The sequence below is a fragment of the Grammomys surdaster genome, unplaced genomic scaffold (genome assembly GCF_004785775.1).
Source record: "Grammomys surdaster isolate TR1022 unplaced genomic scaffold, NIH_TR_1.0 63, whole genome shotgun sequence".
NCBI classification, from domain to species: domain Eukaryota; kingdom Metazoa; phylum Chordata; class Mammalia; order Rodentia; family Muridae; genus Grammomys; species Grammomys surdaster.
Genome location: NW_021604565.1, coordinates 18,412,114 through 18,438,666, shown reverse-complemented (window position 1 = coordinate 18,438,666; position 26,553 = coordinate 18,412,114). Strand labels below are relative to the sequence as shown.

At 38.1% G+C, this 26,553-nt stretch overlaps 1 protein-coding gene across 4 annotated transcripts in view; it reads right to left on the bottom strand.

Moving 5' to 3' along the window:
* Oxr1 (oxidation resistance 1) overlaps positions 1-26,553 on the bottom strand; it is a 406,935-nt gene that overhangs the window by 35,731 nt on the left and 344,651 nt on the right. For all 4 annotated transcript variants that reach the window (XM_028765635.1, XM_028765651.1, XM_028765669.1 and 1 more), the window contains 8 exons: positions 26,320-26,402; positions 22,049-22,156; positions 21,055-21,168; positions 15,412-15,564; positions 11,582-11,766; positions 8,148-8,908; positions 5,346-5,514; positions 3,656-3,818 (listed from right to left, as the gene is read on the bottom strand). In XM_028765635.1, the coding sequence (XP_028621468.1) occupies positions 3,656-3,818; positions 5,346-5,514; positions 8,148-8,908; positions 11,582-11,766; positions 15,412-15,564; positions 21,055-21,168; positions 22,049-22,156; positions 26,320-26,402 (1,736 nt within the window). The remainder of the gene's footprint in view (positions 1-3,655; positions 3,819-5,345; positions 5,515-8,147; positions 8,909-11,581; positions 11,767-15,411; positions 15,565-21,054; positions 21,169-22,048; positions 22,157-26,319; positions 26,403-26,553) is intronic.

The following is a 26,553-nucleotide window of genomic DNA, read 5'->3' as shown; positions in this document are numbered from 1 at the left end:
TTGATATTCCCTGGAAGAAGGAATAAAGACAAATAGATGAAACACAGTAACAAAGGACTTTCCTGATGTTAAAACAAAAGACCCGTGTAAGAAAGATGCAAAGTGAGAGAACCAGATGGCAGTGAACTGTACATTCTAGCTACTAACTTCATATCCAGACTTCATAAAACTTATACTTGAAAAGGTTAACCATGCACGCTAATTGTCCAAACAGTCTGAAACATAACCTAATGTAACTGGCTGAGAAATCGGCTTTTAGTCTTAAAACTCCCATTGCTTCCTCGCATCACCCCTACTTAAGAGCTCTACAGCCACAGACAAGTGCATCAGACCTGGAGGTGCTGTTTCCAGAAGGCGAGGCGAACAGCACACTGGTACAAACCAAACTTTCCCACCCCTTTTTGTTTTGTGTAAATTTTCCTAGGGCAAATGAGGAGGTACAAAGATTTTTAATCTATGAATTATAATCTGCAATGTTTTCCCCAGAACAGAAGCCATTCCTTTGAGTCAAAAATAGTCAGCGTTAAGGATAGGGAGCTGTCGCAGGTTAAAATGTTTGTCAGGTAAAGAGACACCCTAAATTGGAGAGCTTGGAGCCCCACAAGCCATGTAAGGCTCAGGTCGAAGTGGAGGCTGCTTATCATTTCAGCTTTGAACACTGAGATGGGGATGTGCAGAGCAAGCTGGCTGTGGAGAGCAGTGTCTGTCTGAGAGCGCTAAGCTGGCTGTGGAGAGCAGTGTCTGTCTGGGAGCACTAAGCTGTCTGTGGAGAGCAGTGTCTGGGAGCACTAAGCTGGCTGTTGGAGAGCAGTGTCTGGGAGCACTAAGCTGTCTGTGGAGAGCAGTGTCTGGGAGCGCTAAGCTGTCTGTGGAGAGCAGTGTCTGGGAGCACTAAGCTGTCTGTGGAGAGCAGTGTCTGTCTGGGAGCACTAAGCTGTCTGTGGAGAGCAGTGTCTGTCTGGGAGCACTAAGCTGGCTGTGGAGAGCAGTGTCTGTCTGGGAGCACTAAGCTGGCTGTGGAGAGCAGTGTCTGGGAGGGAGCACTAAGCTGTCTGTGGAGAGCAGTGTCTGTCTGGGAGCGCTAAGCTGGCTGTGGAGAGCAGTGTCTGGGAGCACTAAGCTGTCTGTGGAGAGCAGTGTCTGTCTGGGAGCACTAAGCTGTCTGTGGAGAGTAGTGTCTGCCTGGGAGCACTAAGCTGTCTGTGGAGAGCAGTGTCTGTCTGGGAGCACTAAGCTGGCTGTGGAGAGCAGTGTCTGGGAGCACTAAGCTGTCTGTGGAGAGCAGTGTCTGGGAGCACTAAGCTGGCTGTGGAGAGCAGTGTCTGGGAGGACTAAGCTGGCTGTGGAGAGCAGTGTCTGTCTGGGAGCGCTAAGCTGGCTGTGGAGAGCAGTGTCTGTCTGGGAGCACTAAGCTGGCTGTGGAGAGCAGTTTCTGGGAGCACTAAGCTGGCTGTGGAGAGCAGTTTCTGGGAGCACTAAGCTGTCTGTGGAGAGCAGTGTCTGGGAGCACTAAGCTGTCTGTGGAGAGCAGTGTCTGTCTGGGAGCACTAAGCTGTCTGTGGAGAGCAGTGTCTGTCTGGGAGCACTAAGCTGGCTGTGGAGAGCAGTGTCTGTCTGGGAGCACTAAGCTGGCTGTGGAGAGCAGTGTCTGGGAGGGAGCACTAAGCTGTCTGTGGAGAGCAGTGTCTGTCTGGGAGCGCTAAGCTGTCTGTGGAGAGCAGTGTCTGTCTGAGAGCACTAAGCTGGCTGTGGAGAGCAGTGTCTGTCTGGGAGCACTAAGCTGGCTGTGGAGAGTGGTGTCTGGGAGCGCTAAGCTGGCTGTGGAGAGCAGTGTCTGTCTGGGAGCACTAAGCCAACTGTGGAGAGCAGTGTCTGGGAGCGCTGGTCTGTATGGACAAGGGCTGCCTAAAAGAGGTTGGTCCAAGAGCCTTCAAGGAAGATGCCTAGCAACCTAGGTCTCTGAGCGGACACATTTGCACACAAACTATAGTCCGCACATTTGCAAACATGCACACAACCCACGTACCCAGATAAAAAGAAGAAAGGATAGAAAGTCAGTAGTTTCGTGTTTCCGAGCTTAACTGACCCAACTATAATTGGAAAAAGTTCTCAATTCTCTTTCTTGATGGAAATTCTGCCACCCAGCACGCTAGCTACTGTCCTATTTAGAAACTTCATCCTAATCCAGTTGTCAATAACTCCTCTCATTCACACGCTGCCCTTCCTACCTTATTTTCTCTTGTAATCTACCTTCAACTGTTGCTATCTTAAAACTTGCAAATATATTTGGGAATCTGGACAAAGTTACCTTCTAGAACTAAGAAAGTATCATGAGCACGCAGTTACCATATGATCACCATCCATAGTGACAGGCGGCACGTGCCCAGCACTCCCATCGCCACCCACAGTGAGGTGCAACATATGCCCAGCACCGCCATAAATTTCCTTCCTGCCACTTTGCTACTCCTCAATTTCCAGGAAGCCGAGAGCCCTGAACGCACGCATTTCGGCTCCTTTCACTCTTTCATATCAGGCCTTCCCTTGATACCCCACACGTCTATGTAAATCATCCATATGGTTGCTTATATCATTAGAAATTTCATTTTATTGTTGTATTACTTAAAGTTTTATAAACATCTGCAAATTTACCCATCTATTCTCCTGATAGTGACTCAGGTCATTTCCAATTTAGATCTATTATAAATGAAGCTGGAATAATTAATAACTTTCATTTAAATATTAAAATAAATGTATAGATTATTTCTTTTCCTTCATTATATTGATGATGATGTTGTATGTAACAAACACAAGGATGTTAAACATCCACAATCAGGAACACACCTTAAACAGCAGACATATCACATGTATTTTAATCATTGTACATGCTAACTACATGCACATAAATTCATACACACAAATAACCACAAACTTTAACCAAACGGATAATAAAATTTGAGTCCATTTATTATCACATTTTAGCATCTGCTCTATGTTTTCTAATAACATCAAGAAGAGATTAAGACAAAAATACCAAAATAAAAAAAAATGTTGTTACGCCATCAACCTCACAAGACAAAGCATATAAAGTGGTATAATCCTAAAAATTTGTATCTATAGGGGGCTTTGAAAAGTGCTTATCAGTATTAGCTTGGACTCTGTTTGCAAACTCATTAAATTTAAGCACATAAAAAATGTATTATTCTTATAAAATTAGTACCAAGTTAATATCACCAAATTCAAATTCAAATGAAGGTAACGCTTATGAGGTGTGAAAGTTAGAAATAACAGCTGGTTGTGCTAAGTGAGTGTCTTCTCATCCACGTGAAAGAATACAGATAAGTCAGATAAGGAAGTGCTATGACAGTGTGACAGCAATGTTATTTCTATCTTTGCCATGTCATCTTCCTTTATACTATAATATATAAAACTTATTTATTATTAATGATTCAGTATTTTAATGTAAAAATGTAAAAACAGAGTGACAAACAGCACTTTACTACTCATTCATTCAATAAACACATTTGGGCCTGGACTACAAACTAGGTCTTCAAAAATCTGCTTCTGTGCAATGAATTCTTGAGTCTGTGGCATACTGTAGTGACACTCACACAGAGTAAAAAGAAGCAAACAGAGTGAGGGATGTCTTGCTCCTTACCTCCCACTCCCTGGCTGCTGCCTCACCGGCAGGGGCTTCATTGGCTTCGGACTCCTCCATCTTTTTGACTACTATAAATCCAGGTTCTCTGGTATATTCACCAGTGTCTTCGGCATAGATTTCTGGACTCCACTGAATGAAGAAGGCATACAAGTGGTCTGTCCTATGAGAGCAAAGGATTATTAGCAGGCCTCCTAGTATTATTTGCTTTAGCTCAAGTTAAAAAACTTTGTGAAATGTCTTTCAAAGGGCACTGCACTATATAAAACAGTAAAGTTCATTAAAGGAAGATACTTTCTTTAAAAACTAATTTGGCTATGATATGTCAAGTCCTATAAAAAGCTGTGCCTTGGAAGGCCTTTCATTATAGTAACTCCAGTATAATACTTCCTCCATCAAGACACTAGCAGTGGGATAAAAACCAACAGGCAGCATTCGGATTGATATCAGCAATCCACAGTGATTTCTGGCTGCGTAGGTTGGCGATCTAGTCTTTTTCCATATCTGCTTCCCCTGTCTGTTGTTTTGCTAACTGTAGTAAACTATATGGATTGGTACATTCTGTAATAAACATATTTAAAGGTCAAATACACATTTAAAGCACTTGTGTATATACTGGCACACATATTAACTGAATCACATGGAAAACTGAATCACAAAATTCCCAGCTAGCAGTTAGTTCTGTATCCATCTCATGATCTACAAGGCCATGTAACCCCTGACATATTAAAAGGGGAATAATTTTCACCTTCTGGTAATTAATCACTATCAACAGTTCTGTTACATTTTCTATCTATGATAAAGTTCAAAACTCTAGTAATATTAACATGAATAAAAGCCAAGGTACATTTTATTTATATTTGCAATGAGATGTCTAACTTGGGTTGTAAGGTGGTGGGATGGTATTAGGTTTTTTTTTTTTTTTTTTGGTTTTTTGAGACAGGGTTTATCTGTGTAGCCCGGGCTGTCCTGGAACTCACTCTGTAGACCAGGCTGGCCTTGAACTCAGAAATCCGCCTGCCTCTGCCTCCCAAGTGCTGGGATTAAAGGCATGCGCCACCACCGCCTAGCTTGTCCTAGAAACTTAAAAACACCCGATTTCAGAATATCTAGAAAAATATGTAAGTATGTGGAATTTGTTGGAAAATTATTAATAAAGAATAAAAATTCCTTCAAAGAGTCTGTAAGAAAACATACCAGAAAATACGGACTTAAACACAAAATGTTAAATAAAGAACTACACATCATTTTCCTTTACAGGTGGTATCTGTTGACACACCCATGGATCTTTATGGTCTGGGACATACGTCCTTAACTACTAAAACACTATTCATGTTCCAATGTTTTTGCACTAAACTGCAAATATGAAATTTTAAACCTATAAATTAAAAGTATCAGAGAGCAGCTGATTTCATACAGACTAGCCTTTGTTTACTTACTACAGATAGCCCTGCGATACATAGCACAGGCTGGCCTTGAACTCACTGCATATGTCAAACTGCTCTTGAACTTGTGAAGCTCCTCTCTCAAGCCTTTCTAGTGCTAGAATTAAAGGTGTATGCTACCATGTCTACCTAATATTGGCTATTAGTGAGGAAATGTGGGCTTAAGGTATTTTATTTCTGGTGTTACGATAGATTAAAAAAAAAGTCTTGTAAGAAAAATAGATGTTTTGAAGCTTTTATTTTACCTTTCTTGTGGCACTGCAAACCAATATTCATGTTTTTTATCTCTCTGTGCATACTGTTGCATCGTAGCACTTGCTTGAGATACAAATGTCTTTCTCATTGGTTTCCCGACTCTGAGACACAGGAACTTATGTAACCGATGCCTTCTCTTTTCCTTTAACAGTGAGGAGCCTAGAAGTGATGTGTAAACAGGATCCATTCAGTTCTCTTACAGTCTACTCAGTTATTTAGATAAATCAATTTTACATTTTAGTTTCTAATTGTAAAATAATGCGTTTTACTGGTATTAGGACTATTAGGAAAAAAATGCAAAGCTCAGCTAAGACTTTTCAATAAATTGCGAATAACAGCTCTGCTGAACTGCATATACATGTAAAATGTTCTGCATATTCTCTATTACTCCAAAAAAATTAGCATCTAAGTAAGTATACATAATTTCTAAATGTTTATTTTAATATAAGGTAAAAAACTTAATGAAATCTATATGTAAGAAATCAACAATATACTTCAAATCTTTATTTTACTAAAATGATACATAGGATAAAATTTACCATTTTGGTTTTTTTGTGGTAAAATAGACATATCATAAAATTTACCATTCTGACCATTTTGAAATCTAAAATTTGTGGGCATCAGTATATTCATAATGTTGTACACTCACCACTAACATCCATCCTGAGAACTTTCACATTCTCCTCAGAGCAAAGCAGCACTGGACTAAGCAACAGGCTGCTCTCTCCCCATGCCCTGGTCATCACCAGTGCGTGCTCTGTGTCATCCTTCACTCCGACACCGTGTGGAAGCGGGAGTACACACACTTCTGTGGTGCACATTTCACTCAGTGGCATGCCTTCACCACTTACCTGTCTTAGACTTTCCTCTTTTTAAAAACTTATTAAGATTATAATACAATTACATCATATCCCTATTCACCGTCCTCCCTCTAAGCCTTCCTACATAGTCCTTCCTCTCTTTCAAACTCATGATTCTTTTCATTAATTGTCATTGTCATATACATATATGTATGTAACAGAAACTCCCTATCTCCTCAAACCTGAAGAACTAACACTTCCATGTATATAATGTATCATATTTTATTTGCCAGCAGGATGATGCAAAGAAAATTCAGTCATATGCACATTTCTATAAATCATTCTGCTGTGATTTGTACAAGTATCTATTTGAGTCCCTCTTTTCATTTTTTTTTTTGTAGGGGGAGGGGGTGGTTCATACACCAAAAGGGGAATGCCTGCTCATCTTTGAGGAGCTGCTCATTTCCGGAGCTGCTGTGATCACCTTCATCCCTTCCCGGGGTCCACCGAGGCCTGGCTCCATCTGGCATGATGCAAACACTTGGAATTGCAACAGTTCCAGTCCCGTGTTACTCGAGGCCAGAAGATCTACATAACAAAACTTATTTCAAAAAGCCTTAGAAGTACTATTGTTGTTTTGAGACAAGGTCTCCAGTGTCCCAGGCAGACAGGCCTTGGTCCTCCTGTCTTCCAAACACTGGGTTTTAAGCAAGTGCTGTCTGTCACATTCAGCGTTCAGTTTTTAAAATACTGAACTTTCTTTTTATTACCCAACTAGGATAGTTTGAAAACCTAAGATTATATTCATTAGTAACTAAAGAATGTATTTACTGACAGCAATTTCTGTTAAAGGTGAACTGTTTCTTCTACGATGTGTTTCCTTTATTCAGAACACAATGAACATTTATTAGGAGAGACTGTCAAATACAGGAAATTATCGCACTGTTTATAGAATTATCTCGAGTTGATAACCAAGGATGATCAACTAGTATTAAGGTTCCTACAGATCTTTGGAAGGCATTCTGGTCTTCGATTATATTGTATCTATCTGTACATATGGATTTTAATGTAAACTCAGGATTATATAATATACAGTGCTATTTCCTGCTTCTTTTCACTTAACATCTGTGCAGTGTATGTCCATTATAGCTTTTTGAAAATGTAGTTTTATTAGTCTTTAATTTATCCAATCATTTCTCTGTTGTTTTTAAGAATTCATATTATTAAGGCATTTATTCTTTGTGATATAGGTAACATTGGCATAAAGATATTTGTATATGTTCTCTAGCTTCGTTTTGAAATCTCTAAAAAAGTAAAAGTAGGCTATCATTTTAGTAAAATAAAAACTTGAAATTTAAAAAAAGCTCATATATAAACTGAATTAATATGAACAATATGTCAATAAAATATGTAGAATGCCTACTAAATTATTTGAGCCATAGCTACTTAATTCATAGTGTATTAAGCAAAAGCACATTATATTAGAAAGTATTACGATAATGCTTATATTAACAAAACCTGAATTAAGACAGGAAGTGATAACTTTTATCCTGAGCATATGTTTTTAAAAGAAGCCATCTAATTAGATAAGCAAGGGATTTTTACATATGTAAAAGAATCATACAAGTAGAGTTTTATGTTCGACAGTTCCTTCTATAAAAATTATGGATTTAAAACTTTGGCAATTATAAGTTAAATTTGTACGTTATATATGCAATGCTGTAATGAAAAAGAAAATGGAGCAATCACTGTATCACCCAGCGTGGGTACACGTTCATAAGACAGACTTCATAGAAAGCGCTGAGTCAAGCGTGCTTACACATGGCGGAAGAAGTTCAGAGACCAGGCCCTGCAGACATGCTCCCGGAGTCACGTCAGTCAGCAGTCCTTTGACTCTCACTCACACCGACCTAACTCAGCAGTCTCTGGTCAGAGGGAAAGCAGAAAGCAAAGTGCAATAAACAGACTAGCTCCATTCTTCCTAACACTCACCCTCTCCATGTGCATCGGCAGGTGCGCTTCTGTGTTTACTCTCTCTCTGCGACACCTGCTGAATTGTGTCCCTTTGCTGCTTGGCTTGCTGCATAGAGTGACTTTTCCAGAGTTTGCGCAGTTCTTCTACTTCGGTCTCTGAGTCCTGTTTTAGCTCCTTCCCTTGTTGATTCTTAAGGACGGTTAACTTTTCTTTCAGTTCTACTGTTTCTCCAGAAGATACACTGTCTTCGCCTGCCTCTTGCTGCAGTGAGTTTTCATGCTGGAACGAATCCTGGTTATCCTGACTTTTTACATCTGTGCTCTGTTCTTTAGGGCCCGAGACTTCTTGAAGGTTTTCTGTAGCTTTATCTCCTTCTTTAGTGACTATTTCGAGACTACTTAAACCAGTTTCATGAGATAAAGCCCCAACTTCATTTGAAGAATGTCCAGCATTTGAGTTAATGTGATCAGGAACACTGGCAGACTCCGACCTAGCTGTCAAGGACTGTACTTCTATCTGACTGACAGTCTGCACAGATTCTGATGAGGCGTCAGAAGATTTCTCTTGTCTCAGCTCTGAGGAGGGCAGCTCCTCACGGATAGGGGAGAGTTCTGACTCCGTGAAAACATCTTCAGAGAGAGACTCTTCAGTGCTCCTGGGAGCAGTGCTGCCACTGTCGTTACCCTGGTCGCGGGTTCTCGACTCTGTTTCCTCAGTAGTGACTCCTGTCATTTTCTTTGAATGGCAGAATCCCCTTCCAGACAATTGATCTATTTCGCTGTTATTAAATAAAATGAAAACGTATTAGACATTAAAAACTGCAACAATTTAACTGCTTCAAGCAAATAATAAAACAGTATCACAGAAGAGGCTTTTCAAAAACAGCAAATACAAATAACAGAATATACAAATAACTGTATTTCATATATACTATGTAGTTCCATCAAGATTTCTCATCAATTGTTTACCATCTGGCAAACATCAATGTAAGAATTCTTTGTAAAGAAAACAAAGTTTTCTTGCAAACTTCTTGCAAAGTTTGATGTCATAGATTGCTGATTAAATTATAATACTGAAATAAAATTTTCATTGGTAGGATAGGGGCAATAGAAAATTTCAATTTATCATATACATATGTAGTATTTATTTATATGCAAAGAGATTTAAAAAACTTGGATAATGTGAACCAAACTGAAGCAAAACATTTAAAGGAAATCTATAAGCGCAGACCAGTTCTATGAGTTTCTGCCCAGTTAAAGAACTAAGACGTTAGATTAGGAATGTTTTACCACTGGCTCTCACTTCCATCTTTACTGGCGTTTGTTTGTTTGGGTAAATACTAATGTTCCCAAGATGTATGTTCTGGAAGTAAGCATCATTTTAAAAGTCAGCAATGAAGAACGATGGTTAAAGTTGCTTCGTGATAAACAGTGGCAAAGCGTCAACGCTGTGCACACATGGCTAGAGAAGTACGCTAGCCAGAATGGCTGGAGGAAGTCCGTGGTAAGTAAGCAACCTTCTACAGATAGTAAGGCAAAGTCTCTTACTAACTTTCTTGTGATGTTCAAGTTTTTGTAACAAAATATATATTTTTTTCCTAAGGAAAATCTTTATTTTAAAGATTTAGTTTAAATGTCTTCTGCCTTTGTACTGGATTCATCTTTTAAAAGAGGCAATCTAATTCGAGATACGACAAATGCAATGGTGCCATCTACTGGTGATTTACTTAAACTGCACCCACAGTGTCAAGGAACTGAGCCTGCGCTTTGGGAGATTTTCTCTATACACTCGTAACAGACTAGCTGTTAGCAGGTTTTAAAAACACAGAAACAAACAATAAAATTAAAACCTAACAGGCTATGATTTAAGTGAGTTTTTTAGCCTGAAATTTAATATTTTAAAAGGCTAAACATTATTGGTGCATTGTTCGACACAGTTCAGACAGTATCTTAGAAATCAATTCTCCAAGCATTAAAAAAAGGGAAGACCATTAACATCTTTGACCTCACCTTTGCAAAGAAACTATTACTTTACAAAGCCACTCTATGTATGTATCTTGTTTGAAGCCAAATTCTGATTTCAGTTAACATACAAGCCATGACTTAAGGATATTTTCTGCTGGTGATATTGTTTAAAGTGCTTGAACCCAGGTCCCTCTCCTCCCAAGTAACATGTAGGATGATAAAATGGTCATTTGAAAGGCAAGGGACACTCCGTCTTCCTTGCAGAGCAGCACAGCCCATACAGAACAGTATTAACTCTGAATCGCTGAGACGCCATGTCAGGACAGGCTCTCCCCGCGGATCCAGCAGCTTCTGTCCCCATGGAGCTGGTTTTTCACCTTGTGTCTCATCTCTACATCTAAACTCAGTCCAGATTTGTTTTCTTTCTTGCTCATTTTCCTGAAATCAGCTTTTGTGGAGAACTTAAAAATATATCCAGTAGTTTAGAATACTTATTTTCTCAAATTATTTGTGTTTCTAAAGATCATTTTACCAAGCCAAACAAGTACCTGTCATTACAGGCTAAGATGGACCCTTCACCAGGAAGGGCTTTAACTCATCGCAGGTATCCTAACAGCTTACATGCCATACCTGAAAAAGTACCTGGCTCCTCCTCCTTTGTAATTTGTCTATTTTTTTAAACTGGCATGAGACTGTAAATTATCTGTTATTAGTGAAAGTGAAGCCATTTTTAAATAGTTGCCAGTTGCACAGGGAGTGGAAGGAGTCTCTATCATATGCCAACCTCTTCCCTTCTTCTGTGTTCTTGCTCGGTATATTTCTCGGTCTTTCCCATTTCTGCTCCCTAGTTTGGTCATGCGTGTTGCTATAAGGGGCTCTGCCTAACATTGTTGTTTCATATCTATGCCGTTCTGCCACACAGGTCCCCACCTTACTACACTCCAGCATTAACCCTTCATTAGTGCCACCTGGAGGTTTTTCTCCCCTGGTGACACTGTCTGTATCCAGAAGGACAGCTGTAAGTGTAAACGTAAAGCTGCTCTGACTGTAGCGACGCCAGGCCTGTATCTACGCCACACTCACAACTCCACAGGCTATGTTAGGTACTTTCACGGTACTTGACAGCTACTGTATTTGTTAATAATATGGAGTAAGTTAATTTTTTTGATTTTGTGTCTAAATAACAAAGGGTTGACAAGCATTGAATTACTTAAGTACTATAAAGTACTTGTCAAATATCTGATTCTTTGACCACATAAATGTAAGTTAATGAAATCACTAACTATACACCAGGCACAGTAAAAAAATCAACTGTTCAATAGTGCTTAAATTTTTGTTTTACTACTGAGAGAATAAAAAGCAGCTATAATAAAGCTAAGAAAATAAGAGCATTAGAGAAGGGACAATTAAAAACCCAACCAACCAACCAAACAGAGAAAAAAAGACAAAAGGAGAAGCTGAAACAACCAGCACACTAACGCACTCACATGGGCAGTGATTCCTTTAGTTTGCTATCCAAAATCTCTTTGTACATGGCAGCGGACATCACCTCTTCCATCGGACACATGATGCCGTAGTCCTCACAACCGTTCTCTTGAACCAAGGGGTCTGTCTTATGTGGATCAAACATTATGTTATTTGGTGTGATTAGCAGGACGCCACTGACTGTGCCCTAGGAGGAAAGAGAAAGTTCCATTCAATCTTTAAGGTTCATAATTTCATAAAAGAGTCTAGATACTTCTATTAAGTTCTTTTTCTGACTTCTGGCCATCTACTTTCTACATAACATAGTCAGGCACTGTGGCACTTTCATGAAAACATGATTTTCTACTAGACTCTATCTGTTTCCTCAGCAGAGATAGAATGCAAAGAATATCATGTTCTGCCTAAAACAATCATGTGAGGAACGAATCTTGACAAAGTAAAATAGCGACCAGATTATGAAGAAACACACTGCACAAGACCAAGTCTACAGGAATCTGCCCAACCCCTCCTGTGTTCTTCTCCCAATACAAGTACCATGAAGCTTCATGTGCACTAATATCTCAGTATTGGAGATAAAGGAATACTTTCATAGAAATATTGTTTGAAAAAAGTAACTAGTTTTGCTTGAATTTGTTATTCATCAGCTATGGGACTTTCAGAGTGCAAAGTTTTTGGGCGTATTTCTTCATCTGTAAAGTTGGTAGATTAGATAAAATTCATAGTAGGCCATAACTGTTTTTTCATTTACCATTGAAGATTATGAATTGTAAACGAGCTTATAAAAACAGGGATACAAATCTAAAGCGTCTGCCCTTTTTATCAATGAAGGTTTCTAGACACATGACAGCACTGGTAGGAATGAACAGTTACTCAGTCATGTACATCAAACTCTGGATGTACACTGTTAGCTTGAGTCTCAGTCCTAGCTCTGAAACAGGCACTATTTCTGAACTGCTCTGAAATATCCTCCTCTACAGATGTGATGACAAAGACTGAGAGAAGTGGGTAATTTGTTCAAAAGGAAACAACCAGTCTGGGTAGTCTCTTCCTTCACCACATTATCTTCACAAAGTATCCAGACTCCAAGTCAAGAGCGAAGCATCCCTTACTCTGTTTTAAACTTTTGTTCCGAGATATTTTGTATGCAGAAAAGTAAAAAGCCTGTCAAATTTCTGAAAATCCAATGGTGATTAAAGTCATCTTGCTTTTTCCTGAAGGGTCAGCGAGAAAGAAAATCAGACAGCCCGCTTGATTTGGTATCACAGCGTTCGTTCACGTTCAAACACAGGCACAGTCAACTGGAACAAAATGTGGTATAAGTTATGGCAGGCACGGCCTTTTACAAGACTAAGTAAAGAAAGCTTCAAAGAATCTCTTGATGAAATCTCTGGAACAAGTGGGAAGATGCACCTGTAGCAGATATCACAGGTACACAATACAGTAAAGGTATGTCATATAAAATAAGACATATATATGGGTGCATTTTGGTGGTAAGTGATCTAAGAGCTCCACCAGCATGTCCTTAAAAGATACTATCTACTGTGCGGGGGTGACTGCTTATGTGCATATGTTACGTGTCAGAGCAAGTGCAAGGGGATCGGAGGGCAGCTTGCAGAATTAGTTTTCTGCTTCCAAGGGTCTTTACCCACAAGGCCCTCTCAAAGGTCCCTAGCTGCCACTCCTTTTAGTTCAGACCATGAATCGTCTTAAGAAGGAGTAACTCTATATAAACTTTAGCTTATTTGGCCTTTGAGCAGTGTTTTCATGAGACTCATTTATAGTAAATTATTCTGCTGAAGCATATGCCAACACAAGCCAAGGAAAGCCAGTGGAGTGTTGCACAGGGCATTTACACTGCTGCGGATAGCCCAATCGTACACTGCAGATAGCCCAATCATACACCAACAAGGCCACAGTGCATGCACTGTAACAAAATCTTAAAAGGTTTCTAACCTTTTGTTTCTCTTGCTGCTTCAATTTCTGAAAACTAACGACTGAAAAATGTGGCTAAAATTAAGCAATATATTCCAGGTACTCTAAAAGAAATTTTGTAAGTTTTATTTGTACATGATTTTAACTGATTATTTTCTTTCCTGGGTTTTGTGTTAATTTTGGAAATACTGAGGAACGATCCTAGGGCATCATTCACTCAGGGCAAGTATTCTATCACTGAACTACAATCCCAGCCTGGAGCACATCTGGCTCACAACATCAACATGTCGCAGGTTACATTTTAGAGTACTTTCAGGAGAGAAGTCTAACAAGCTACAAAACAGCAAAAGGTCCAGTGTAATCCAAATGCTTCCAGTTCTGCATACAAAAGGCCTCAAAGCTGCTTCTAGTTTCTGGACTAAACTAGGTGACACCTTATCCATTAGATTAATTAGTTTGCTTTAACTTCCTACGAATCCACCCTTGGGGCTAAAAGGATGCGTAGGGGAATCCTTCAAACGTCTCTCCTCAAGAAAGCTATGAAATCTCAAGAATTTAACAATTCAAACTCATTTGACTAAAAGTCTAAAATCATACACTACCCATAAGAAACACACTTTATAATGACAGAAAGGGATAGGCATGTTAGCACTTCTCAAAAGAAGTGTTAAGGACTATAGTGGTATCTACCACTATCCACCAGGGCGGAATTCAGGACAAGGATCCCTGAGATTAATGTGAGTTTCTCATGATCAGTCAATTCATCCAGATAATGTAAGAATGCTAAACATTTCCACATATAATAGTACTCTGAAAATTCATGAATTATAATTATAATTATAAACTTATAAAACTGAAAACAGAAAACTACCCTTTGCAATGAGATAGTTCCACTCCTGTCAATTATTTACCAATAGATAAATAAATAAAGAAGAAGAAGAAGAAGAAGAAGAAGAAGAGAAAAAGAAAGTAAAAATGAAAGAAAGAAAGAAAGAAAGAAAGAAAGAAAGAAAGAAAGAAAGACAGACAGACACACACACAGGAAAAGACCATCATCATCCAACTTGATTTCACTGATACTGCAAAATATTCTACTCAGCAGAAGCAAAATATCTGTTTTTAAAGCATGCAAGATTTATCAAGAAATTCTAGATCAGGAAATAAGTCACACTATATTAAGTCTTCAAATGAAAGTAAGGATATTCTCTGACCATGTGGGATCTCATCAGAAATTAGTTAACAGAAAGATACCTATAGCTGGGTGGTGGTACATACAGCACTCAGGAGGCAGAGGCAGGTAGATCTATGAGTTGGAGGCCAGCCTGGTCTAGAACTAGTTCTAGAACAGTCAGGGCTACACAGAGAAACACTGTCCCAAACAAAACAAAACAAAACAAAAAACAAAACAAAACACATATAACATCCCTATGTATTTAGCACTTCAAAAGGTAATATACTTTGTCCCAAAGTAGAAATGTTTACTCCTATTTTTAGTAGCTTGAATTAACACAACTCAAATACTTTCTACCATATAGTACATATTCACTAAAGATGAGTTATCTCTCAATTTGTATGTTATGCCAAGTTTTACAAAGCTAGCATTCCTGCTATAATCAATACTGCTGTTTTAAAGATGTGTTTATTATCCTAGCAAAAGTCATTATATGTGTTTTATGGTAGTAAATTTATTTACAACCCATTACCTTTAATAACTGCCACAGATCACCAGACTCTAAGTCATGGGCAAGGTCCATTCAAACACAAATATCCAGTTACCAAAACCTTGTTAAAACAGTCAGGAGTGGCTGATACTATTGACTTAAAATGCAAAAGTCAAGCTTTCATAGGTCAGTAAAAACCGAAGCATGATAAAAGTCCACTCTAGGATGTCATTTGTTACCTTGCCATTGGTGATGTATTTGCAATTAATTTTAAGAAATTTCTCAGTAAATGCTTCTTCTTCTTCAGAAGTTGAAGATACAACTCTTGCAGGCCGAATACCGCTCACAGTAGATGAAGGAGGTACTTCTTTTGGATGGATTACATCGGGAGTCTTAAGCAAAGCAAAATAAAACACAAAAAACATGCCTTAGGAAACTAGGTACAAATACTGTTAATAACAAACAAATTACCTTCCCCAATAAATCCTACTTTCTTTTTCTCTTACCCCATTAAGATAAATACCCCAAAGTTTCACAAATTATAACAATAATAACTTCAATTCTGAATGCTTATAATAAAAGGATACATATGAATTATATCTATCTAAACATCTACATGGCGGCATGTAAGGCGGCACCCAAGAGATGCCAGAGCAGAGTAAGGGAAGAGCTGGCCACTGATATCTAGTAATACAGCAAGCAAGCAAGCAAGCAAGCAAATAAACTCATCACAAGAATTTTCAACTTACTTACTTTTTCTTTCTGTAACTGTGTGTGTGTGTGTGTACGTGTGTGTTTGAGGTACACATCCAAGTTTTAGGTATGTGGGCACACGTGTGTGTCCACGTGCTACTTGTATTTGTGGAGACGTGAGGCTGATGTTCTACAGTGAACCATTATTGCTTTTCCACCCTATTCTCTGAGGAAGCACTCTGCAACCAAACTCAGAGTTCACTCATGTTTAGCCAAATTCCATCCCTAGCCAAACACTTAAGATGAAGTTAAGATGTAGGTCTGGGCTGCTGACACAGAGCTAGTGAATGCAACTGTAATAATATGTACTTTCCCTTCAGCCCTTGTACCAGATGATGGATAAAATGTTCCACCCAAGAAGGTAGATGACCCAGGACCATCAGGAAGCCCAAGATGGCAAAAAGCTAGCAACAAATTCTATTTATAGCAGTTCAATTACTCTTGAATTACGGATTTATAGTCTAGTAAGAGTATCACTGGCTGCTATGAAACCACCTTATTCACAGAACAACTACATCAAAGGATATTGTCAAATGCTCTCCGTAAATGAAGGTGTATCTCAGTGAGAAACCTGATCTGAGGCTCCCTCAGAGTCTCAAATCTTATAACTCAGTATCTATAGCAACCCCAATATCTCAACGTAATCATATTACAAAGTTACAAAAGTTAGCTCAGCAAATGCTCAGAGTGTAGCACAAAGAAATGTTTTCTTTGTAAAAGAATCAAAGTTGTTCAGGGAATTGTGATCAGACCTCAATACAAATTCCATACATGGGAATCATTCAAAATGCCATTATGTCTATGGAGAGCTTGTCTGAACTCAGAGTCTGTCACTTGATGCAAAGGTTTTCAAGCTCATTAGAGGGCTTCCTGATATTTCTCTGTAATCTTGTTTTAGCTACTAGGAACAGAAAGGTCCTAGACTAGAAATACAGCTGGCTAGCTAGCATCAGTATTGCCCCAAACACCCAACTGTGAACAGACAAAGGCTTGGAGTAAGCGCAACCTCTCCACTTCCGTTTCCTTTTGCCTAGGCTGTACTGTGTTTGTGCTCTTACGGAGTGACAGCTTCACACATAGCCTAGTTACACAGAGGTAAAGCACAAGATGTATTTCTCACCCAATATATGTATGCTATATAAAATTTAATATATTCAATAAAATCATTTACCTCTGTGAGTTACATTTACTCACACATTGTTTTTATTCTACCTCCTAGAACCAAGAAGTTGAGAAAGCTTAAAAACAAGATGCAGAATGAAATTTTTTTAGGTGAAGAAAAGTAGGGTGCAATTGTAAGAGATTGAATGTTAGCTTTAAATCTGCCTGAGCTTTTATCATCAGTTTAAAAGCAAAACAGAATGTCTTAATAATTTTCCTGAGATTATAATTACATGACTTTTCCTTCCCTTCCTTCTCTCCAGCTTCTCCTATGCTCTCTTCCCTTTCAGATTCATAGCCTCTTCTTCATGGCTGTTACATATACTTGTATATGTGTATATACATACGTATCCCTAAATACATGAGTATGGCCTTCTCAGCCTGTACAATGTTACTTGTATACTTTCGGGGATGATCACTCGATATCGGATAACCAATTGGTGTGCCCTTACCTGGGGAAGACTACTTCTCCCACTTACAGCACTCCTTACTTGGCTATAGTGATAGTTCTTTGTCTAAGGATGAGATCTCGCTTTTCAAATTCTAATTACAGAACGAGGCTCCCAATCAAAATTCAGAAGAAAACCTGTTACTCAGTAACTTATCCATTTCTGTGGTTGTATAAATATGAAAATTTAAAGTTCTACTTCACTGAAAGTTAACTATGAGATTTTAGATAGAGACTATAGTACCAAAGTCTGATTGGAACATAATCTGTTAAGAAATATACACTAGAGGTTAGTGAGATGGATCAGCAGTTCATTAGGAGTACAACAGAGGAGCCCATGTTTGATTTCCCACACCTATACTGCAGGTTACAAGTGTCTTTAACTACAGTTTCAGGAGATCTAATACCCTCTTCTAACCTCTGCATGCACAGGCATCCACATAGCACACATACACACATAAATACACAGAAATACTTAACACATCAAAGAAAAAATAAATAAATCTAAAATAAAATTAGTTATATTTTAAAAAAGGATGACTCCCTAAAAATAGTTGATTATAAAGTTGAAAATGCCACATCTAAGTTATTTATGCATTTTGTCCTATAAGCATTTATTAAAATAATTGGCTTAGATTTAACATAAAAGTATGTATGAGAGTTAGATTTATGCTTAAAAGCTTTGAAGTTAAAATTGTAATTTATATTAGTTAATACTCCCTAGTCTGTGGCCATATCACCCAGAATGCACCCAATCTTATCAGGCAATGGAGATTAATATACTTTCTGTATAATATATGTTTTTAAAATAGGGATTACTTTTCAAGCATATGCAATATCCAGTGTTTAAACTGCTCTGGTGGATCCAACGTTTTAAGTCCGTGACTGTCTGCCATTAGAGCAACCGATATACAAGCAGGTACACAACTTCAAGGTGCCGAATGACAGCGACAGCAAGAGAGGGCTATGCGCTGCTTTGCTCAGAACATTACCAAGCATGTCCACACGCTTGTATGAGAAGACAGTCTTACTTCTGCATATCTGCATGTCTTCCACATATAAGGAAAGAAGATTTCCTAGATCTTTTTAACAACTACTGAACTGCCCCAAACAAGACCTATGCTAATGCTCTTGTTTTCTTAAAAGTAAAGGTGATTAAAATAGATGATAAACATTAAAGTTAAAATAATAAACTATAATTCCTTTGAAATTTTATAATGTTAGGTATTGATTGTGTCTCCAAAAGGATACACTGAAATTTCAAGTCCTAGGACCCCTAAATGGGGACTTGATATGGAAACTGGTCTTCCTTGGTTTAATTAGTTTTTCAACAGGCATATGGAAGCAGCAGAGCCCTTACACTAGACGACAGGGAGAAGCAAGTCATGTGACAGCAAGGGCAGAAACTGGAGCGATGCACTGTCAAGCCAAGGTGCTCTAAGCACTAGCAAACACTAGTGCTCACTGCGTGCTAGATAAATAAGCTGAAGACTGGCCGTGACTAGACTGAGAGGAGACTAGACAGGTGACTGACGTGCAAGAGCAGTCATGGCTGGTGGCGTTATCCCAGGACAGGTGGGTCTGAGCTGAGTAAGAGGGCTAGCCCAGCACAAGGCAAAGGCGAGCCAGTGAGCTGTATCCCTGCATAGTTCTTCCTTCAGTTTTCGGCCTGGAGCTCCTGCCCCGACTTCCCTCGGTGGTAGATTTCAAGTATTACTCCTCTCTTTGGGTGAAATTAACTACTGAACTGAGTGGTCAATTTCCAGTATAAAGCAATAATTAACATAGAATATAAGTTCTGGACCCAAATAGTAACCTCAGAGGCAAATCAGTTAATATCTACTTTCACCATGGTCCCTCCTGTTTCTTCATCCACACGTGAATAAAAATGAATAGTTTAGAAATTTAAATTTAAATTTTCTAAGATAATATTTCTACGTGAGATAAATAATTTAAAAAATATATGAAAACTTGAATAGTAACAAAGTTGTAAATATAATATTTTAGTCTCATACATACTGTACTATACAAAACTGAATATTCAGGAAGCCAATCAATGTTTATTGGAAACACTGGCAATTTCTGCAATAAACACAGAAGGAAATCTAACAGATATGATTTAATGTGATGCCAGTATGCAGCATGCCTAATCAAACGCAACATTCAAATATAATATCTTTTCTTCTAAGAATATATATTATTAGAGATATAACAGCACAGGCAACAAACAGTAGTTATAATATAGAATTATGATCACCTTAGATATAAAAAGTTACATAGAAAAATTATCTTAATTCCCTAACAAATTTAATTTTAGGCAAAAAAAAAATCAATTATAATTTATAAAATGACCTTCAAAATCATGTTCTAACTAGATCATGCAGTGCCCTGGCGACGGCTTCCATGAGCGCTTCCATCTCTTGACTGCTCAGGGTCCTTCCTGGACCACATCTGACAGCAGCTGAGTAACTCTGGTTAAGGGGTCACTCACAAAGCTTTGTTATTCTCATCTTTCACCTGCACAGCAAAGTACAGATGAGCTGGGAGGAAATCTGCTCGCCAGCTCGCCTGCCCTCCTGCCCTCTCTCTTTCCCTTTTCCATTTCCTCTCCCTTCCCTTTCCCTCCCCTTCCCCTCCCCCTCTCCCTCTCTGGCTCGATCTCCTTGTTTATTTTAAGTTTCCAAATAAAGCCAGGAGGGAGAGATGTGGTCTGAAGGTAATCCCACAGGGTTCTAGTTAGAAGAGGTGCTGCAATTTACTCTATATAATTCTACTTTTAAAGCTAGAAACTCAATCTAAATCCTCCTCTGACTACATTTTTCCGGTTATCGCTCCTTCTGTATCACGTGGCACATCCCCAACTGAATGGTAGAAAGAGTTTCCAATTGTTATTGTGTTATTAGTCAGCAATATCCATCATACAGCTCTGATCTCCACTGTTTTCGATGACAATAAATATAATGCAGATTGACTCTCAATATCTCAAGTGCTCCAAAATCCAAAACGTTCTCATCAGTGAAAGCACAAATAGCACGGTCCACAGGGTTGCAGGCTGCTCTCAGAACCAAGCCTACCAGCATATACTTCCAAAGAGGGGGAAATCTAATTTTGTATTTAGGATTGCTTCTAGTACTGAGGTTTCCATCTCTCTCCCTTTACTCATTCTTGTCTCCCTTCCACCACACTTCATATAAGTGCACGCGAGTATGTGTGTGCACAAACACACACACACACAAATTCCAGAAAATAAATATTCAAACTGGACATGATTTTGTCTCATGTTTGTTAAGTATAAGTCCATGAAAAGTTAAATTTCATATGAAACGTCTAAAATAGAAATATTACATTTCCTGGACTGTGACCACCAAAGGTGTAGCGATCAGAGCTAATAAGCACTTTCACAAAAATGAAAGGCTCTACTCTCGCTTTAACCACAGAAAAGTAGAAAGAAAGTGCACACAATGAGTAACATGTACACTGCATTGTCTACATAGTGACAACTGAAAAGTAGAGTACTCACAGTGGTTTTATCAAACTCAGCCTCAGATGATGTTGGCGACAGAGGACTTACAGGGCTCAGGGACGGGGAACTCTCAACACTAGAGACATACTCAGGATCAGGAACGTATAAAACCTGCAAGAAAATGTTCACAGACAGCTTCAAGAAAACAAATACTAATGACCAAATAATGTTCTATAAGCAAACATTTAATAGTGACTACCAGCAATAAAAAGAAAAAAATTAGATTATAAGAGTAGAGCAATATATTATATATCGTAACGATCATGAAAAACAAAAACACTTTAAATTGATTTATCAAATTGATTTAGAAATGGTTATTAAAACAAGCTGTTGACATAGTATAGAAAAAACCTCTCAATTACTGTATTACTGTATTACAGCTCTTAATTACTGCTCACATCAAAGGCAACTTGGCAATAACTAGAAAAATTAATTGTTCATATTTTCTTGACCCAACAGTTTTAGATATAGAATTTATGCTGTGGGATATATATAAAATAGATACACACAAGTGTTTACTGTAGCAGTGTTAACATTAGCAGGAGAGTAGCAACACACTACGCCCTACTGTGCAGCTAGTTAAACCACAGCAATACTGTGCATCATTACAGACAAGGAAAGGACTGAGAGTTCTCTAGTTCAATGCACCATTTTCTAAGGGTCACAGGCAGGCTTAAAGATCCGAACAAAATCCCCTGATAAAGGCTGGACTATTTCTGTAAGATTCAATTTGTTAACTACTTTTATGAACTGCTTTAAGTGTTTTTAAAAATTCATTAAGACTATATTTGAAGCATAACTTAACAATTATTTTCAGCTGTTTTACAAAGGGAATTAATAGATGTAACTGATACTTTTATCTGGACAATAGGATTTATTCCCAGAACACAAAAAACTATTCTCATATTTCCCTACATTGTTAACTATATAAAAATGAATATATTTTACCTTATAATTTTAAACATCAACACATTTTAAATAATAACAATACCTGTCCAGTCACGACTGCTCGGGAGAATAACTTATTTAACTGAACAAGTTCATTGGGTGTGGTATCAAACTTCAGGGCTATGCTATTCAAAGAATCCCTTGATTCAACCTGTAAAAAATGAAAAGCAGATTGCTTTCACCAGTTAAAACAGAAAAATTAAGTTATAAGATGGAGTGATTATGCAATATTAATACATCTTGAAAAAAATCTTATATTTGATTCATAAACTGTAATTTCTGATAAAACTCTCAAGAAATATCACATTCTACAATGATCTCAACCTACTAAGACAGGGAGCATGGATGTTAAAACGTGTCGTTTACCACAGTCCACACCTACCAACAACTCAGTTTCCAAACATAAAGTACATATGTTAAAGCACGTTCACTTTAGAAGCATTCAAAGGACTGAGGTGGAGAGACTGCTCACTGGGGCAGAACCCGGACCGCCTTGCAACGTCTAGACTCTGATCCCAGTCCCCAGGCAGACTGCTCACCACAGTCTAACAGCAGCTTCACGGAGCTGGGTTAACCTTGCCTTGTGTGCACACACCCTCACCACGGCTGTGTTAGAAACAGAGAGCTCAATACTGCAGCTGGATGGAAGAGAAGAACTGAAATTTCAGAACAGGAAGTAACGGCGGAACATGCAAGCACCTGAGAAGGGAGGAACAGGGGAAACAAAATCTGCAACACAGGTCATGAAATTCACAAGGACATGTGAGAAAGGAGAGAGAGATCTTAGGAAAGGGGCAAAAAGGGGGTGAATAGAAGGCATGTGACATGAGGACATAGGGGACTGTTTAGAGGAAGGAAAGAAACGAGTCAGAAGAGATAAGGGGTGCTCGGGGAAGAGGAACCAATTAGAACAAGTATATAATGCCACCTAGGTATGAAAATTCCATAATGAAGCTAATAATTTTGCAGGTCACTTGAAATTTAACTGAAAAAGCAAAGGACAGAAAATGTATGAGTAGGGAGGCTGGATGATAAATCGCAGCAGAAGGAGAATGTCGATGGATGTGCTCACTGGAAAATACTTTAGTAGAAAGGTATGCAGAATTATCAAAAATGATAATGTATGTGGATAAATGTGTATGGAGACTTTGTGAACACGTGTGTATGCATGAGTCTATACATGCATACATGAATGTGTAGAGGACAGAGGTCAATGCCCCGTGCCTTCTTCGACTGCTCTTTATGTCATATTTTCTGACAGTCTTTTGCTGACGCTCAGGCTTAGTAATAAAGCTACTTTGGCTGGACACCAAGCTCAGGGATCTGCCTGTCTGTCTCCCCTCCGCGGGGACTGTAGGCACACACAGGGTCCTAGGATTCTGAACTAAAATCCCCATATTCCCAACGCCAGTACTTTACCAGCCGAGCCATCTCTCAGGCAGTATGCATATATAACATTTTCATGGCCCTCTCTAATTCCCACTTAATGTGATTTTTATGATGAAAGCTGCAGTGCATGTGTCCCCTGATTTTAGCTTTTAGGTTACCTAAAAATATAATTATTAACTTTATGCCATATAAAGTAGTAATAGATTTATATTTAAGCTACATATATTTTTCCAATTGCTTGATCAAGTTTCTGGAACTTGGGTTAAAACTCTTGAGTTAAAACAATCCTGCCTTGCTTCAGTCTCCAGAGAGCTGGGACTACAATTGCATACAACTATACCAAACATGAAGCATAAGTATGCAATACAGGAAGTTTTATCTTAACAGAAATACATGGAAATACATACTGCAGTCAATCCAAAGTCATATTATATGAAGAGTTGATAGACTTCATTACATGTTTTATAGATTATAGTAAAATAGACTATAAAACAACAGTATATTACCTAGATTTCAAATTTATTTTTCTTTCCTTTAAGAATTTGGCATGTTGAATAAAAGAAAAAAAATGAAACTAAAAAAAGACCTGTTAGATGTTTAATACAATCGCTTGTCAATATGTAAGCTTTTAAAGAGTCAATCATAAAGTAAAGAATTGAATTTCAGGTTTTTAGTGGTCTCTCCTTACTCTACAATACATGGTTCTTATTTTAATCTTGTTCCTTATTTATTACATGCCAAGAATGGCAAATTCCCAAGTTCAAAATAAATAATGTTATATAGTTCATGATCATGACATCAAAAACTATATCACATACATCTTTATAGCATAAAATATATCTCATGTCTCAAATCTTATGCTTTTGTAAACATTCAAGAATATATTTAATTACTTAGCCTTTTACTATTTGAATGCATTTGTTCATTCCAACCATGTAGGCACAAACATGCATAATTTAGGGTTGTAATGGCTTTAAAAATCCAAGTCTTCTATAGGTCAAGGACATTTCACCATTTCCATCTTTTTGATGAAAAGCTTAGTCAGTCTAATTGATTAAATTATTTTTTGGGGGGAGTTAAAATGTATTTGTTTTTATTTTTTTAATTTTTATTTATTTTATTAAATCAAATCATAATTTTTACTTACTCACACAGGGGTTACAAACACAAAAAGGCAGGACCTGGGGAAGGGGATGACACTGGAGTGTGGGTGACCAGGGTAAGTACAGATATCTTTCAGAACAGGGTATCAGCTGGGTGAAGGTTCAGGGGACAGGTCACTATGACTCTGCCTATGATTCACTTGTCCTTATCTAAGTTGGTATTGTCTGCCAAGGCTACCTATTTACAAGGTCTATGACTACTCAGGCTGGTAAATTTCCACAAAAGCTGCCTGTTTACAATAGCTTATAGCCCTCTGATTCAATGTTTTTCCACAGAGACCCAAGACTTGGTGTTAGTATACATGTATGACAGGCCTATTGCTGATTTTAGGCCTATGGCTGATTTTAGGCCTTCAATGTGTAAGCAGGGCTGCCCCTGACATCTCCTCCCTTCTCTAAGTATAGAAGGGCTGTGGTGATTCTAATCTTGCAAAGGTGGGGATAGAGGCCTGACCTCCAGTACTTGAAGGGGACCTTGTAATGGCTCCAGTCCCCCTGTTGTTGTCCAGTGAGGCATGAGGGCCATACCTATCCTGATGTCTTTTTCCTGGAGAGGGGATACTTTTGACATCAACCCCTGATGATCCAGGAGAAAGAGAAGAAGAAAGAGCAACATTCTAGCTACTTACTACTACAGTATTTTCATATATTCCTCTAAGTGTACCTGTCTGTAGGGCCAGTGAAACTCAACAAGTCACTAAAATGCCTTTGTGAAGGGTTATTGTTATTTGACAAAGCTCTATGGTGTCTGGACTCTGTGGTACAGAAATCATAATTGTAACCTTCTTTAACTCACTGTCTATATATATCACTGTCTACACCCCCCCACACACACACATACCACACCCACACCCACACATATCTCAACTCCAGGTTTTGAGAATTTAAGGAATACCTAAACATCATTCTGAAAACTAGAGAACAAACTTCATTTTAAATATCCCAACATTCTTGGATTAACCACTTTTATTGAATATAAAAGTATGAATGAAATTCTTGGAAATAAAAAAGGCCTATTGTTTATTTTTTTAAAAATCCAATTCTTTTTATAGTAGTTAATTGAATTCTATCTAAAAATGTAGTTTCTAATCCTTTGAAAATGTTTAATATGGCAAATATATAGCAATGTATATGTGTATATACAGTATAATATTGAGTAATGAATATAGTTATGTTAGAAAAAATAGTAACAAAATTAATCTGAATTAATATATTTGTTTTACAAAATGTTTAGCACTAAATCATGTTTACATTCAACCAAGTAAAATGCCATACTCCAAAATTAATTTGTCATCTCAGCTGTCCAATGTAACCAGAAATGAGAAAGAGCAACACTGTTTGAGGCTTGTTTCAACAGCAGAAACCCTGCTTTTACAGCTGAGGACGCGCAGTACTCAGCCTAGTTTGTAAGGGTCCCATCTGTCATTAGCTCTAACATTAGCACTGCTGGGAACTCAATTAAGAGCACATTCTTAAAAAGGTAAATATTTTCCTAAAAGCTTAATCTAATAAAATTACTGCAGCGTAGGAACTCTGACTCTAAGCTATCATCAATATTAAATTTAACTTGCCAGAATACTGTCTTTGTAGAACATGGTAAGAAAAACAAATCATAAAATGCAATTAAGAATCAAGGATTATTATTAAGGAAAGTAACACACACAAAAAAAGTCATATTTTTAAAGCGAGGCAATTAACAATACTTGACTCATCTGCAGTAAGACTGTTAGAGAGAGAAATTGCTTCTGCCAAAGAAACTTACAGTATATTCAATAGTTCCTTTAGGCTTCTGAAAAGACATCCTTCTCCCATCTTTCTTGTCTAGGGTCTTCTTTTGCCCAGTGTCTGAGAAAAAGGAAGCAAAATACCAGTTAAACTATTTTTCTTTCAGAGTAATGACAACACCTGCAGGAGGGAGCTCACAGCCAGATATGAAACTCACCAACTTAGAGGGGCATTATTATTATTGTTATTACTATAATGTCTAGAAAAGATA